The sequence below is a fragment of the Cyprinus carpio genome, chromosome B3 (genome assembly GCF_018340385.1).
Source record: "Cyprinus carpio isolate SPL01 chromosome B3, ASM1834038v1, whole genome shotgun sequence".
In the NCBI taxonomy this organism is placed as follows: Eukaryota; Metazoa; Chordata; class Actinopteri; order Cypriniformes; family Cyprinidae; genus Cyprinus; species Cyprinus carpio.
In genome coordinates this window covers 13,160,597-13,178,959 of record NC_056599.1, presented here as the reverse complement: position 1 = coordinate 13,178,959, position 18,363 = coordinate 13,160,597, and the positions used below count along the sequence as shown (strand labels likewise).

The window sequence follows — 18,363 nt, the reverse complement described above, 5'->3', positions numbered from 1 at the left end:
GTGGGACAAATATAGAGATCAAACTTTTTTTTTTTTTTTTGTAATGGCTGTCATGCAAGGTTTGTTAGGTTTTAGAAAAACATGATGAGAAATGTTTGAGATCTTGATGAGATGACTTTTGCAGATAGTGGTGGTTGAACTACACAAATTAATTAAGTACTTAAGAAAAAGTACAGAAACAGTAAATTATTACTCCAGTAAAAAGTACTGTAATGTTTACTTAAGGAAAAGAAAAAATAGAAAAGCACTTTTTTTAACTACTTGAGTATTAAAAGTAAAATCTACTGATCAGTAAACTGTTTATTTATTTAGCAACTGTATATACTGTACCATGCAGTATTTAAAAATTGAGAAAAATGTGTGGTGACAAATACTAATACACAATATAAAAATAGGCAACATGTTGACCTTTTTAGAGGAAAGCTATGCAGACATACTATTTGTATATCTTGTAAAACTGTTGCAACAGTGGCATTAATTTTTTACCTAAAGTAGCCTATCCTGTACAAACAGTGACATGCAAATTTATGTCCACTTTCAAGCATTTCAAACAATTGACTTAAACAGCCTGCCCTTTTACAGTAGATTCAGTAACTGACAGTCATGACCTAAATATGCTTTTCATTAACAATAATCATTACTAAAATTAAACTTTTTGTAAGATTTCACACATGGAATCTCCATGGGTTTAGGGGCTTTTTCACTTACTTTTTCACTTCTTTTTTTTTTTTTATAGTGTTTATTGTTACTCAGCTATTCTATATTTTAGTTTTGACTATAAATCCTCAAGTTCTTATGTGGTTTTAGCATTAAAAATAATTACACGCCACCCTTTAGTGATTTTAGTAATTTTGCTCAGAATTTCCCAAGAGCATGTTGTGATTATTTATTGTGAAATTTTTGCAATTGGTTTAACCACTCTTTTGGCTTTTGATGTGACTAAAATTTGAAAGCGTGCAGAAATATTTGTTTTGCATTAAAATGAGCAGTAGTCCTTTTCAGTGTTTTCTTAAGCTACTAATAGATCTAATATCTCATATATCTATTTCTAATATCCGGCTGTCCTTCTTTAACCCTGGATCACAAGACTTTACTTTCATCACATGATGTTTCAACTCTAAGACTGAACGTTTCTGTTTAGCCTCAGTCCATGTGGGTAGCCATGGTGATGCGCATGGGGGCCCAGCTCGCCCTCATGACAAACCATCATGCGATTTATCCTCCCACAGCTGCCAGGAACACAACCACAACATCAAGATGCATCTTCTTTGAGAGATGCGGTCATCTCTGGTTTTTGTTTTCTACATATAGACTATTTCAGGAAAACACTTAATGTCTTTCCTCATAGGCGACATCACATAATAAACCAATGACTATGTACCACATTCAATTGTAGATCAGAACGTTTGCATTAGTTTGAAACTAAATCTGTATTTTTGTCTTGTTTTCCAGTAATATTTAAAGGTTACAAAGAACATGTTTAATTCAGGATTGATTCTCTGAAAGTATTTTGTTTGTTTTTTTAATTGTGTTGTTGTTGTTTTTTTCTGATGATCTTGTGGAAGAAAGACAAAAAAGGCTGACTGAGAAAATTAAATTAAACATTTTTCTTTAATTGCAACACTGACGACAGATAAATCGGTCTACTTCCTGTTTGATTTGACCATCTGCCCCATGTTTGCCTGACTCTGTTTGGCAGTCTCTGATCTTCCTGGCCTGTGTGTCTGCGGTGGGTCTGGGTTTGAGTCTGCTGGTGCTGTCCGCATATCTGACCTGCCTGTGCTGCTGTCGAAGGGAAGAGGATGAGGAAGTCAAAAGGCCCAACACCTGCTGTGTCACATGGGCTGCTGTTATCACCGGTCTGGTCATATGGTGAGTTCATTCACTTTGTTTTGCACCCACCAGGAAACAGGGACTGATTTTATTTATAGTTTAGCTTAAGAAAAAGTCACAGTATGGACGTTTATAATACTGCAATTCATTTCTGTTTTAAATGAATGCTGTTTTTTTTACTTTCTATTCATCAAAGAATCCTGAAAATTCAGCTTTGCCATAAAAGGAATAAATTACATATTAAAATATTACATATTGATCGAATAAATGCAGCCTTGGTAAACATTAGTATTTTTTATATTTAAATTTTTATTATTATTTCTTTGGGGAATTTCTTTTAACAAAATTGCTTGATAGTTTATTAATATTCAAAAACATTCGCCAGCAAATCTAGGGCTGTGTTCTCAACAGTGTTGGGTAGGTTGCTCAAAAGAATTATCTACTACAGATTACTAATTACTTCTTTAAAATTGCAATTTGATTACATTTACTGATTACTACATTTTTTAAATGTAGATAAGAGTAATACAACATTTGAAACCATAAAAGGTCTGCTTTTATTTGTATACACTAGCAATGTCAACAAAATGCTGTGCTTTTGTAAAATAAAGAAAACACACAGGGTGCGCTTTCTGCCGTCTCAGTTTCCTTTAACTTCTTTTTGAAACACGCCAAAAAAATGAATGAAAACTCAGTAAATACTTGACACACAGACAAAGCGAAATATATCTAAAGAAAGCCTGAAGTTTCTACTTTTAAATGAAGTAAGTCTTATCGAAAGCAAATATACTCTGTTAAAGTAATCCGCATGAAACCAATGCGAGGTAAGTCTTTCCTGTCTGAGCTTATTATCTTTAATGTGGTGAAACCCATGCACAGCACACACTATTCATAAGATAATCATCCACATGAGACACACAAACCAATAAACGTCCATATCAGCTCCGTAAACAAAGCAGCAAGATTCATCAAGTTCATCTAGGCTACTTTTTGTTTTTGGAAGAAGACACGCTGTGAGGAATAAGCTTTGTATTTACCTCAGAAGAAGAACACAATCCGACGCACGGCTTGATCCAGTGGAGGATATCATTCTGATAAGTAATTTATTCTAACTCATATTAGTGTTATTGTGACATAATCTTCTACATATTTACTAGTTGGACTTTACCCTAACTATAATGCCAAACTAAAATATGTGAAATCGAGTAGGACATTTTGAAATATCCTCCTTTCATTGCATCTAAACGTTGTACGACCCGTCTGTGTTTTAGCTGCAATCTCTGGTGATTTATTAAAGAGCATACTGATGCACAAAACATGATTTTAAAATGCATTTTACTTCATATTTTTTCTTAACACTGCATTTGCAACTTAAGTAATGTAAATTTATTTGACGTTTAAGGCTGGACCAGAATATTCGTTCGAATTGTTGGTATTCGATTCTCAATGTTGAGATTCGAATATTCTTTTTTTGTTGTTCTTTTTTTTTTTTTAACACCTGGGATCCCCCCAGGAAACAGTTCTCATTCACTCTTGAAAATAGGCGCTTTTTTACTATCGGGCCGGACAGTTCTAAGGTATGGTATGGTAACTGTCAGGTACGTTTACAGTTGTACTTCCACATGAGCCTGGTACAGTGCAGTACGATTACAAACTGTTCTCGGCCTGGAATTCTCTGCACGGTTAGACATTCTCGGTGCTGTTAGAGTGCATGTGCTTGACATTGCTACTCTGTTGCCTGGCTACCAGTTTCTCCATAGCTGGTGGAAGATAAGCGGAAGCGCGCTATTTGATCAAACAGCCAAGTAAACAGCCATGCTATGTTCTATGTAAAAAATAAAAAATGTCTGAGACAGTTTGGTCCGTGAAGGAGACATTTGCGCTTATTGATATTATACTCGTCAAATATCTTCTGTTTATATTCTGTTTATATTCTGTTTATTTTATTTTTCACGTCAAGAGTTCTTTGTCCTTTTTTCTATTATTGAACAAAATAAATATAAGATAAAAAATTAATCCCAAAAACAGAAATATCTGATCATCGTCCATATCGCTGTTTATATTACACTTGCATTACCAAAGCAACTGACACATTTGTATTGCATTCCAAAGATCTCCGTTATTAGCACCACAGTGGTAAATGAACCCATATCCATGCTGATTGGCCTGGATTGGCACAGAATCGAATGGTTAAGCAAAGAGAACCGTTCGGCCCGATAGTGGAAAAGCAGCTTATGAATCACCCATGAGTGAATGTCATGATTCAGTTCATCTGGAAGAGAAGACAAAAATGCCAAAGACCTAAGTACGGGTATATTGTTGGTGTAAAAAACAAAAAAAACAAGCTGCTTTTATGTGCTAATCAGTAATTTTACACATAATAAAAATGTGCACTTAATTTGCTTGGAAAATACTTGAGAATACGGCAGTCATAAAAAAAAAAAAAGTACAGTAGCCCAGCCTAATAATAATTTGGCTATGTTAAAAGTATTGCTCTTAACTGATCTGTGTGTTTTGTATCACTAGTGCAGTGTCCGTTCTCGGAGCATATAAGCCCTGCCCGCATGAGGCACGCTGCTTCCGGCTCACGCTGTTCTGTAGTTTATTAAAAGTTTATTAATTCTGAACATGTTGCATCCATATTGCACCAAAATGAAACACTGCACTCCCTTGGGTCCGCAGCAACACACCCACCATGCATAAAGTCGATTACATTACTGTGCTATCAGGAAAAAGTAATTAGAGTACAGAAATATTCAACTCTGGTTCTCAATTCCTAATTATTGATCAGATCTGATTTTTTGTGCGGTTGTTCACATTTCTTTTTTAAGAAATGTCTTTTTTAATGTGGCCATATTAGATTCCAGTGAGAACTAATCACGGTCCTGAACTGACCCGCATGTGCAAAAGAATGATAACAAGAAGTAAACATGGAAGTTAACACAGAGGCCACAGAAACAAGCGTTTACGCATTCATTTGTTACCTGCTGTGCCGCGGAAGCCAGTGAATTCATGAGCATTGTGATTAGCAATTATGATGATCATTCGATATCGAGGATGAATATAAAATCAAAGTTAAATATTTATGCTACAGCCTCGTAAGTTTAGCTTGTATACGTAGAGCTGTAGGCTAATACTTTTGAATTCAACAACTCTCTGTCTCTTCACAGACTATATCCAAAACAAAAATTTCAGGATTATGGAAAGATTTTTGTTTTTCTTAATCATGGACACGCATAGGCGCCGTTCACACAGAATGTGTTTTTGCATTTACATTTGAGCTTAGTTTTTTTTTTTTTTAAATACTGTGTAATGCATGAGATGCTGCAAAAGACAAGATATGAGAGTGCAGCGGTCAAACGTGACCATCAAAAGCATGTTCCCATAGAAAAACAATGGAAAAGCTACACAGTGGAATGCAAAAGTTTACCTTGCAGGGGGAAAGGTGTAAAAAAAAAAAAAAGAAGATGAGTCATGCAAGACATGCACATTTCATTCAGCACCACTGAGTAGGAAAAGTTCAGAGGGCATTTAGAGTTAGAATTAAATTTTCTTTAACCTGTGACATTTCATTTAGGATGTCAGCGGTATTTTGCCAGGTATAATGGTGCATTTGGATTGGATTTGTTATGCGATGGGTTCATGGGTGAGATGTGAGCTGTGGAAGAGATATTTTTAGTATTTAAGCCAAATACGCTGTGACCTCGCATGCAGTTCCTTGATCTCCCAAACGGCTGAGCAAATCAGAGCGCGAACTGCTGCTTTCAGCTACGATTGGCAGGAAATAAGAAGGAAACTCAATTCTAATTTTGTGAGAATTAATCCTCCTTCATGTCTGCTCTCTGAAAACACATTGGAATCTCTTACACACAAAGTCTGTCGGTGGATCATGTTTCCAGTGAGATATAAACTTCAGGATGCATCTCTTGTAGTCTGGACAATAAGTGTGTGTGTGTGTGTGTGTGTGTGTGTGTGTGTGTGTGTGTGTGTGTGTGTGTGTGTGTGTGTGTGTGTGTGTGTGTGTGTGTGTGTGTGTGTGTGTGTGTGTGTGTGTGTGTGTGTGTGTGTGTGTGTGTGCGCGTGCGCGTGCGTGTAAGGACAATATCATCACTGTAGGTGTCCTGACCTGAAGCTAACATCTTACCCTCTGGAGAACCTCTAAATTGATTTCAAACCTCCAGAGCATTGGGAGTTAGCACACTGCCAACACTGTTTGCTTTTAATTGTGTCAATAAAAGAGAACAAATGTTTTCGCTAATGTACTAAATTGAATTGGCAGGGGGTTCAGCTAAAACTTGTGACAGTCATGAAAGTTTGAGCCCTGATTGAGTTAACATTCCAGATCTAGACACAGGGCTGGTTGTCGTGCTAAGTGCTGCCGCGTGATGCAGCTAAAACCCTGTTTAACCCTTTACTTGTGTATGTGCATCCATTGTAAGTAATGGGCTCTTTTAAAGACCTATATAAAACCCACACTGAAGTTGTGTGGCTTTTAGCCAATGCCTGTTAACTTCACAGTCATTAGAGTTCTCTTAGAGAAAACTATAAAACTGTTGATTTATAGTAATAAAAATTGTATACTGATCATATTATTTAAGTTTAAAATATTTAGATACAGATGTGTTTAGGGAGACTGACTCGAAATTGCCATTTTTCATGTGAGTGGGCTGATTAGCTCTCTTGCCACAATTTACAGTGTCATGGATAAGTTACTTCTCTTATTAATTGATCTTTATCCAAGATTAATTATGTACAATATAGTGTAGTTTTTCACTAAACATTTTGCTGTTTTTCTGTGGAGAAGCAGTACTGTAATCTGTCTGAGTACATGGTGTTCAAGTTGAATGATTTTTTTTTTAAACGTTTTAAAACTGTATGTTTGGCTTCTAATTCAGTATTGTCCTTCTTACGGAATATAAATAGAGTCTGAATAAGAGATTAGTAATGGAATTAAGTTGCAGGCTCAGTCTTCTCATTTCCTCCACTTACTATATGACATCATCACCTTCTGCATACAGTTTCCTATCTTTTGCTGAGAAACGTCACTGATGCTTGGGTTAATTCTTTGGTTAACTAATGGTATCATTGTCATCTTTTACACTTGACACCAAACTTGTAACCACATACATACATAAAGGAGTCTTTGACTGATCTGACTGATACTGTAAACAGAGGTGCACTGCAGCACATGCTCTTAAGCAAAGATGCTCTTATAATGAGACCATAACTCAATAATGTGGCTGTTTATCTCATTTATGTTTTTGTCAGGTGGCCCGTGGTCCTTATTGGATTATCCTATCAGCTCAAGTCGTTTTTTTTTTTTTTTCATTTCATTATATTACCTTTGTCCTTTTTTTAATCTAATAAAACAGGACCAGAATAGTTTTCATCCAGTCACACTGGTTCAGTTCCATATAAAACAATTGACACTGGAGTTCTCTACCTACATCCATGTATATTAGAAGCCAGTTCTCTAATTTAAAGAATAACATTATCCTTTTCCACCCCATTCTCCACAGTTTTCCAGTTTATCTCAATTCTTGCTAATCATAAATGAGCGTTCGTTTCAGTTAGCCATGGTCTGAGCTCTAATGACAGCTCTGACCCCATTAAAGCCCTGCAGAGATGGCTGATGGGTGAAGATTCAGCCGCAGTGGGTTGTTTCAGCAGGAACTGACTCTGTAATTTATATCCAGCTTATATATAATATATTACATATCCAGTCTCTAGCAGTGATATCAGTCCTCAGTGTTATTTTTCATCTGTGGAAAACAAATGGAGAAGATTTCAAGAATCTATATGCAAATCTTTCCATACAATGACATTTTGTAGTGACCGAGGTTGTACAATTTTACTGTGAAAGAGAGAAATGGAGTGAATGGGTGCCATCAGAATGAGAGTCCGAACAGCTGATAAAAACATCACAATAATTCACAAGTAATCCACACAACTCCAGGCCATCAATTAATGTCTTGTGTAGCAAAAAACTCTGTGTTCGTAAGAAAAAAATAAAAAAAAATATTAAGGCGTTTAAATGCCTTTAATAGTATTCCTTTAAGTAAAAAGCAAAAAAGTGGGGTGGGGGCGAATCCCAGCATAAGAGCGTGCACACCTTAATCATTTAATTTCAAATGTTTTTGTTTGGATATTTCTTTTGATGTTTTTTTTTTTTCTTCAAATATTGTGAATTATGAATGAACTCAAGTTTTTTGGCAGATGCACCACTTACAGTGTGAACTAACCTTGCCTAATCATAAAAATGTTAAATTATTTGGTGGTTTTGTAGATTTTAAAGTTATTCCAAATTTTAATAAGCTGTCAAGCAGTTATTCACATGCAGTCATAATAGAGTTCATTAACATTTAAATTCTGGAAGCTACAGCAGCAAAAACAAGCTGTTGTTAATGTAAAAATGTGTAAATGTGTTTTATTTGCTGATGGCATCTACATGCATGTACTGGATTGATTAATATGAACAAGTTAAAAACTTCTTATGATCCACCTCGATTCATCCCTTTAAGAGCAATTTAAATCTTTGCACTTTTTTTAGGCTTATTCATTCTGGGGTTGAGGTCTGGCTAATTTACTCATCTCACAGACACTGTGCCCAATCATTTCCTTCAAATTTACACCTTATCTGCTTTTGCAACTTTAATAAATGGAGAGGTGCAGGTTGTAAGTGAGATGTAACCAGATGAGCAGTGATTTCAGCAGCGTGCTGGAAGCCGAGGGCGAGAGCTGGGCTCGCACACTCACCGCTAATGGGAGCAGAAATGCTGCTGGCCTGAGGGAGTTCTAGTAATGATATAAGGAAACAGCCTGGAATCCATCATGCTTAGGGGAAATCAGAGACAGGATTCTCACTCAGGCCACCTGCCCCCACACCAACACACACACACACACACACACACACACACACACACACACACACACACACACACACACACACACACACACACATCCTGTTATTATAGCAGGACAATATATGCCATCTGCTTACTCCCCACTGTCCTTCTGTGGGTTTCTTATATTTGCATTGAAATCATTTTTAGACTGTTTTTGTTCACAACTCTGTGATATCTGACATCAAATAGTGCAGTCTGAGAATAGTGCAGTGGGTGTTTGTGGTTGAACAATGTATGCGTTGGTTAGAAGAGGGTGTCAAAGGGGAGTCCAATCTGGAGTAGGAAATGCTTTGAGAAAAAATGAAGTTGAATATGCTACACATATTTATGCCATTTACAACATACATGTATCGTACTCATAGAATCTATAGAGCATTTATTTTAATTATACAACATTAAAATTCATGCATTATAGCTGAAACCACCAGATGTATGGCTAGCAGTGTCCTTTGACAAACCAGATTGTTTTGTCCCACTTTCAAGTTCGAGTCACTCAGTAATGGCAATAATGACATGGACAGGTACAAGGGAAAAATGCTAGAGAAATAAATCATCACATGAATACCAAATTAGTGCTGGCATAGACATTCACATTTTTTCCTTGAAATAAGCACAGAAAGTGGAAAAAGAGCAGCATAGTCATTCTAGGGCTAGTTGATTATAAAATAGTTAATTTAATATAAGGTTAAGTAAATTTTTCAGGGGAGCAGCACACGTTCACTCTGCATGAGTATGCCAAGATGAAAAAAAGCAGAAAATGAAGAAAAAAATAATATAAACACACATACACACACATATACAGTGGGTATGGAAAGTATTGAGACCCCCTTAAATTTTTCACTCTTTGTTATATTGCAGCCATTTACTAAAATCATTTAAGTTCATTTTTTTCCTCATTAATGTACACACAGCACCCCATATTGACAGAAAAACACAGAATTGTTGATATTTTTGCACATTTATTAAAAAAGAAAAACTGAAATATCACATGGTCCTAAGTATTCAGATCCTTTGCTCAGTATTTAGTAGAAGCACCCTTTTGATCTAATACAGCCGTGAGTCTTTTTGGGAAAGGTGCAACAAGTTTTTCACACCTGTATTTGGGGATCCTCTGCCATTCCTCCTTGCAGATCCTCTCCAGTTCTGTCAGGTTGGATGGTAAACGTTGGTGGACAGCCATTTTCAGGTCTCTTCAGAGATGCTCAATTGGGTTTAAGTAAGGGCTCTGGCTGTGCCATTCAAGAACAGTCACGGAGTTGTTGTGAAGCCACTCCTTCATTATTTTAGCTGTGTGCTTAGGGTCATTGTCTTGTTGGAAGGTGAACCTTCGGCCCAGTCTGAGGTCCTGAGCAGTCTGGAGAAGGTTTTCGTCCAGGATATCCCTGTACTTGGCTGCATTCATCTTTCCCTCGATTGCCACCAGTCGTCCTGTCCCTGCAGCTGAAAAACACCCCCACAGCATGATGCTGCCACCACCATGCTTCACTGTTGGGACTGTATTGGACAGGTGATGAGCAGTGCCTGGTTTTCTCCACACATACCGCTTAGAATTAAGGCCAAAAAGTTCTATCTTGGTCTCATCAGACCAGCCAAAAAGTTCTATCTTGGTCTCATCAGACCAGATAATCTTATTTCCCACCATCTTGGAGTCCTTCAGGTGTTTTTTCATGTGTCTTGCACTGAGGAGAGGCTTCCATCGGGCCACTCTGCCATAAGGCCCAACTGGTGGAGGGCTGCAGTGATGGTTGACTTTCTACAACTTTCTCCCATCTCCTGACTGCATCTCTGGAGCTCAGCCACAGTGATCTTTGGGTTTTTCTTTACCTCTCTCACAAAGGCTCTTCTCCCTGATAGCTCAGTTTGACCGGACGGCCAGCTCTAGGAAGGGTTCTGGTCGTCCCAAACGTCTTCCATTTAAGGATTATGGAGGCCACTGTGATCTTAGGAACCTTAAGTGCCACAGAAATTTTTTTGTAACCTTGGCCAGATCTGTGCCTTGCCACAAATCTGTCTCTGAGCTCTTCAGCCAGTTCCTTTGACCTCATGATTCTCATTTGCTCTGACATGCACTGTGAGCTGTAAGGTCTTATATAGACAGGTGTGTGGCTTTCCTAATCAAGTCCAATCTGTATAATCAAACACAGCTGGACTCAAATGAAGGTGTAGAACCATCTCAAGGATCATCAGAAGAAATGGACAGCACCTGTGTGTACATTAATGAGGAAAAAAATGAACTTAAATGATTTTAGCAAATGGCTGCAATATAACAAAGAGTGACAAATTTAAGGGGGTCTGAATACTTTCCGTACCCACTGTATATAACAAATTTAAGGGGGTCTGAATACTTTCCGTACCCACATATATATATATATATATATCTCATCTGCTTGGTCTTTTGTCTAATTTAGCCCTCATCCAATATTGACTTTGACATCCCTGGGTTTTGTGAGTGTTTAAACTGGCCTTGAGTTTTTCTAATCCTCCTACTCCACTTCAGTGTGGGTTTTTATTTATTTATTGTAACAGTCTGAAAATTAGCCTTTCTGTTGAAGCCATCAAAGAAAATAAGATACACAAGTCATGCACATGGATGTCAGGTTGAGAAATATACAGTAAAAATTTTTTATTGATTTTTAAAAAAATGTTATTCTAGTACATATGTAACATATTGTTAAAATGCACTATATATACAGGAGATATATATATATATATATATATATATATATATATATATATATATATATATATATATATATATATATATTTAATTTTTTTTTTTTTTTTTTTTTGTGCAAGTGTGAAGCTCTGATTTGTAGAATGCATCTCTTAAAGGCATAATTCACCCAAAAATGAAAAGCCTGTCATTAATTACTCACCCTCATGCCATTCCAAACCTGTAAGACCTTCGTTAGTCTTCTGAACACAAATTAAGATATTTTTGATGAAATCCAAGAGCTTTCAGAGCGTAGACCGCAACACAACTACCATGTTCAAGCCCCAGAAAGGTAGTAAGGACATTGATAAAACAGTCCATGTGACATCAGTTGTTCAACCGTAATGTTATGAAGCTATGAGAATACTTTTTTATTTATTGTGATACTCTCCTGAATGGACAACGAAGACTGACAAGAAAGAGAAGAAATTGTTGAATAAAGTCATTATTTTAGTTTTCTTTGCGTACAAATAGTATTGTAGGAGTTTCATAAAATTATGGTTGAACCACTGATGTTGCATGGACTATGTTAACAATGCCCTTACTAGGGGTCCACCGATTATCAGCCTGACCGATTATCGGTGCCAATATTAAGCATTTTATAGTTATCGGCCAATTTAAAAGCTGATTTGCCGATGTTAATTTTAATTTTTACACCGCACACACACACACACACACACACACACACACGTATATACATGTACATGTGCAAAATATTGCTTATATGTCTACTTGATCTGTAAAAATTGGTATCAGCCCTGAAAAACACATATCGGTTGACCCCTAGTCCTTAATACCTTTCTGGGCCTTGAACATCGTAGTTGCATTGCTGTCTATGGAGGGTCAGAGAGCTCTTATTTTTCTTAAAAAAATGTTCTGATGATGAACGAAGGTCTTACGAGTTTGTAGCGACATGAGGGTAAGTAATTAATGACAAGATTTTCACTTTTGGGTGAACTATCCCTTTAATATCAGGAAACCCCAGTTATGCTCGTCCGTGGGCCAGGTTAAAACTTGTTGTAACCTATATGTTATATTATATTCATTAATTTCAATAACACTGGCACTTTTCCATTCTGTTTTAAATGGTGTTCTTGTATTCACATTCAGTAGTGACAATACTGTATAACCAATACATCAATATATCGAAAACAGAAGAGGTTTTCCAAAAGCAGGGTCCATTAAAGGAATAGGATCCAAAAATATCACGCCTGGACTGTGTCTCGTATAGTGGCTCTAACATAAGGAGTGGGGGTTAGATCCCTCGCTGACTGAGATGGACTGAGCGGCCCTAATACTTGACAGTCTGCACACATGGTTCTGATGAGGTTGCTTAATGAAGCTGATCTGATGATGTCTGGAGAAGAGAGCAAGCAGACTGGTTGCTGGGCTGTTATATGACACAACACAGCAGTCTAATTAGGTAGACTACAATTCTGGAGGCTGCTTTGAAATTTTACTCAGATTTCACATTAGAAGCTACCATGAGACCAGTTGAGTCAAAATGATGAATTTTATAGCCAAACTGGTACCGGTGAGCACACTTTTCATGTTTATTGCAGTAGCAGCTGGAGTCGTGTGTTTTTTAGATGACTTTACTCTTGATTTGTGAAATAAGTGCATTTCAATAAACAAGGTAACAAGAATACTTTCAGTGAATCTCACAAAATCTTACTGTCAACAATTTCCAGGACACAATTTATCGCCAAATCAACACAATATAAGTATATGTTTATTTATGAACACCACCAATTGGGGTCAGAATTTTTTTTTTTTTTATTTACCAAGGATTCATTAAATCAATCAAAAGTGACAGTAAGCACATTTATCTTACAAACCTTTTTTTTTTTCAAATGAATGCTGTTTTTTTTTTTTACTTTCTATTATTCAAAGAATCCTGAAAAAAATGTAACATGGTTTCCACAAAAATATTAATCAGCACTCCTGTTTTAACTTTGATTAGTAAGAAATGGTACAGCAAATCAGCATTTTAGAAGACTGGAGTCATAATGCTGAAAATTCAACATTGCCAAAACAGGAATAAATGACAATTTAAAATACATCAAATTAGAAAATTCAAATAACATTGTAATAATATTACACAATAATACTGTTTACTGTATTTTTGATCAGTCTAGATGAGCATTCTTTCGTCAGAAACTTCTTTCAAAAACATTTAAAAAAAAAGATTTTGTACAGTAGCATATATTTTTCTTGAGGAAAAATGAATTACCATAACCAAAATAGATAAATAAAATGTTGGTTGCATTGTTGTAATGGGGCAAAACAATTATTATTATTATTAATATTATTATTTAAACTTTGTTTTTTATATATATTATAATACAGTATTTAACTAGAATATTTTGGAAAATTAGGCAATCACTATTGAGACGAGTGGGAATGATAATTTGGGGAGCTTGATTGTCAAAAAAAAAAAAAAAAAAAAAAAAAAAATATATATATATATATATATATATATATATATATATATAGATATATATATATATATATATATATATATATTTATATATATATATTTATATATATATATTTATATACAAATATCCCCACAAATTTAAATCTTAAATAAATCCATGAGATATCATCACATTTTACTCTTATTGTTAATTCTTCTGGTGTTTTCAACAAGTGGACCAAGACCAAAGCTTCACTGACGTATAAATGTTTCCCTGTGATGCTAGTAGGTTTTGTACATTTAAAACAGGCGTTTTGTTTTTTGTTTTCTCCTGAGGAGGATCATTTGATGAAGCAGCAACAAAATACTTTATCTCATACGATGGATTTGATTTGACAGTTTGATTGCTCATGACCTCTTTGAAATGGTCAAAAATGCACACTAAACCTTTAAATGTTTCAAATCTTCAACAAGCAGTTGGACGCAACATGAGAGAATTTTATTGACATAAAACTCTATTTGTAACATAAACTGTTGTTCTGCCTTGATTTGTTTTTCTCACAGTTCAGCGGTGGGCGTGGGTTTCTATGGAAACAGCGAAACCAATGATGGCATTTACCAGTTGACTTACTCCATTTATAATGCCAATCACACACTGGGTAGCATTGGCAGTCTGGTAAGAGTTTCACTTCCTCACCTGTCACTCATCATGTTGTCCATTTCATTAGAATAGCCTGAGGAACACTGTGATTAAAACGAAATCTGAATTTTGCCTGTTACATTCTGCATGCTGAAAAACTAAGAGCCGGAGCCTCAGGGGCTTTCCACTGCTGCTGGAGTATGAGTGTATCATGTGATGAGTGGCACTACACACACACACACACACACACACACACACACACAAATAGAAACACGTAGATGCAGCACTGCTGCAGGCCTCTTCTCTACATGTTGAGAGTAGTCATATTGTGCCTATCCCCATTTTAACCTCTCATGGGTTGTAGAAAGCCTCTCCTGATGCAAACACATCCAGCTGGTGTGTGTATTCATGTGTGTAGGCAAAGGAAAACAGTAAGCACAAAGAGAAGACTGGGATTATCTCTTCATCTGCATTAAAGTGGATTAAAGATCTATCCACATGCATCCACATTTACTGGTCTACTTTATACTACTGTATGTCTGTCAGCATCCTGATGATCAAATGATTGAGGATTTATTGAGAATTAATTAATATTATATTCATGTTTTTCATTTAATTTAACTAAAAAATTTATGTAGTTTAACATTTAATTTTAAAATTAATGATGTAAAATAAAATTTAATTTAACTATATAATTTTATTAAATGCAGATAAATCAAAGTTTTCTGACAAGGAGAAACAACACAAAGTTATACAGGCTATGTTCAAAACAGATAATAGGCCATTTTATAATACCTGTAGTATGCAGTAGTTCTGGGCCTTGTATTGATTGTTTACAATTTACAGTGAAATCATGGTATAAAATTAAGCAGCACTGTAATATCACTGTGATTTTAATACTCTTTTTATTTGTCCAATATGTTTTCTGAAAAGCATACCGGTTAGATTAGTTTCACAGTTGTGTAGTTTCACAACAGTAAGCCCTCTTTTAATAAATCCAGTTCAAAATCTGTCATTTAACCATTTGTTTGCATCATCACTTACAAATGTTCATGGAAGCCTCTTCATGGAATTTTGTGAGTATGATTTGCATGTATTAATAAAAATAAATAGGTAAATATTTGCTGTTTATTGCAAGGGTCCCCGCGGGTCTTTAAAATTGCTTAAAATTTTTATTATTATTGTGCATTTTCAAAATACAATATTACTTTTTAAAATTAATATTGTATTTTGGGGGTTAATGTTTAAGTCTTTTTAAAATGATATGTGCATGTTGTAAAAAGCCTTGCATGCACTGATTATTATACAGTGTATTGTTTTATTGTTGCATATTGATAAAAATTATTAAATGCTTTGAAGGAAACAATGTGGAAAAATATGACTTTTCCACTAGATTTTTTTATTGTATTTTACTTCTTAGTTTTAAACATTTTGGTTTTTCTAGGCTGCCAGTGCTTTTTGGTTGAAATGATAGTTCCTTGAATTAAAAACATACACCTTTTACTCATTTAAAAGCAAGTACATAAAAAAACTGCAATATTTATTGATTATTGACGACTGTATGCTGTGCTGCACTGTATTTCATTCAGAGCATAGGACTTGAAACATTTATCAATGAATATTTCCACTGTTTCAAGTCAGTGGTTCAAGCATACTAAGCAGTAAAGAGTATATACTGCATGTAATGTAGAAGTATGCTAGTACTGGACAGACTTCACATTTTTATTAACAAAAAAAAGCAGTGATTTTTTTTTTTTTTTTAATCTCAGTCTTTGTTATAATCGATGTGGATTAAGTGACAGTCCTACAAGATCTTTCCTTTCCCGTTCAAATATCTGAACATGACCATCTATGCACTGAGCACTGTTATATTTAAAACAACCCACAAACAGTGTTTCCAGCAGTATGTCTTGGATTTGAGGGAGGTGTATTTCAGCATATGGCAGGTTGAGTGTGACAAACGGAGCATTTGGCTGGCTGGCTGGCTGGCTGGCAGAACATTTCTCCTCATACAGCCCTGATGTTCATTACCTGCTGGCAATGTGGTGACAACCTCTGTTCTTCTAATACACTGCCTCCAAGAGCTTCCTGCTGTCACTCTCACTCTCTGCCAGTGTATCTTTGGCTCACTGGCCCATAATGCATTGCCTCACGGCCGAGTGAACATATCTAAATATGCTGTCTAGAACAGCCTTTTTACTGTTTGCTATTGCTAAAACAACATTCAGAATGTGAGAACAACAAACAGCCATTGGCTGCATTACAACAGCACAAATCCAATTTCAGCTTTAGTGGAAGTTTCTCTCTTAATATTGAAAGGCAAAGAGGACCGCGTTTGAAGGACAAGCTTGATTGCACAACTGAATTCATAAATGTTGAAGTGATTGGGAGAGTGTGGAGGAAGTTTTTGAGCTTCCAGGCTTTTTAAACGCCTGCTGCCTGTATTTGCGTGCCAGAAAATAGTTGTTGCAACTGTGAGTAAATGGGTGTAGTGATTGCCATTTCGCAAGCTTTTAACTCTATTTCATGCAGTATCCACACCTTCCACAAGGGAAGTGAATCTAATGTAAGAATGTTTTGCATCATAATCTTTATTAATCTTAAATACGCTTCCACCATTTAGAAATTACGAGTTATAAAGCAGAACAAGAAATTATTGCAAAGAATGAGAGCGGTTTACCAGAAATTCCACATGATGGCCTTTAAAAAGAGGGAAAGAAGAGGTCAAATGGCTGGAAGCAGGTTTTCTTTTTTTTTTTTCAGCTGATGTACTGTGCTGAATAATTATATAAATGATTTGATGCTTCATAACAAATTAAAAAAGGATACAGACTATGTGCGATTAATCCAGTCTAGTGTAGCTTACTCAGGCTGGATAAGATCATATAAAATTGGTAGCTAATTACAATAAAATCATAACATTCTCATATAAAGGTTGTATGCAAAAACAAAAGCTTTTTCACAATTGGTTTGTCTCTATGGTACGAACCTTTGAGGGTTATGCAGCATTTGGTTTTTACAGGCTGTACAGTCAGGTCGATACGTGGATAGATCTCTGACATCGGCTCAAGCCTGCAACAGAGGCTCTAGTGTTTTACAGAAATAAGCACAGAATATTTCATAATCATAATTCTGCACCTAGGCAGGTGGACAGCGGTTATATTCAGTGGTGACCTGACAAAATCCTCCTGAAAGCATTATTGATTCTCTGCCAGCTTCAGTGAATCTGTCAAAAACAGAGATCAGGGACTAATGAAGCTCACTGAAAACTGATTTGTTTCTTTCTGGGCAAGTTTTGAGCCTAGAAGTCCATCTTATTATTAACTATGGATGGTCTGCCAAAACAAATCAGCTTCCTTCCTGCCATATATCAAAGTTTATAACAAGTTTATAATCTACATTTTATTTTGAGAAAATTGTTTAGCTAGTACCCTCCTTTAATCATGACATAACATAACATAAAAAATACACGTACACATTTTTCTTTAAGCAAATTCTAGCAGGTGAAATCCAAGAAATTTCAAGTGAGGACAAAAAAGTTTCCCAACGCAGATTTTGCAACTGGTTCAAGTTGCTCACATGAATTTCACCATATTGAAAAAAAAAAAAAAATGCTTGTCTTGAAGTGATTTCTGTGTAAGATATTCTTTATACATTGCAAAATTATTGACAATGTACCATTATAGCCTGTGAAACCGCACCAAAATTTCACTGTTACCACATCTTAAAATTTCATGTACTCATAATTTTCTCACCTTCATATACATCCCAGACCTGTGTGACTGTTTTTTTTTTTTTTGTTTTTTTTTTTACCTGTGGAAGACAAAAGAAGATATCTTGAGAAATGTCTCAG

At 35.7% G+C, this 18,363-nt stretch overlaps 1 protein-coding gene across 1 annotated transcript in view; it reads left to right on the top strand.

Moving 5' to 3' along the window:
• The window catches only part of ttyh2l (tweety homolog 2, like), a 35,092-nt gene that overhangs the window by 2,785 nt on the left and 13,944 nt on the right, over positions 1-18,363 (top strand). Inside the window, exons 2-3 of the mRNA XM_042719786.1 lie at positions 1,700-1,872; positions 14,435-14,546. Coding sequence (XP_042575720.1) covers positions 1,700-1,872; positions 14,435-14,546 — 285 coding nt within the window. The remainder of the gene's footprint in view (positions 1-1,699; positions 1,873-14,434; positions 14,547-18,363) is intronic.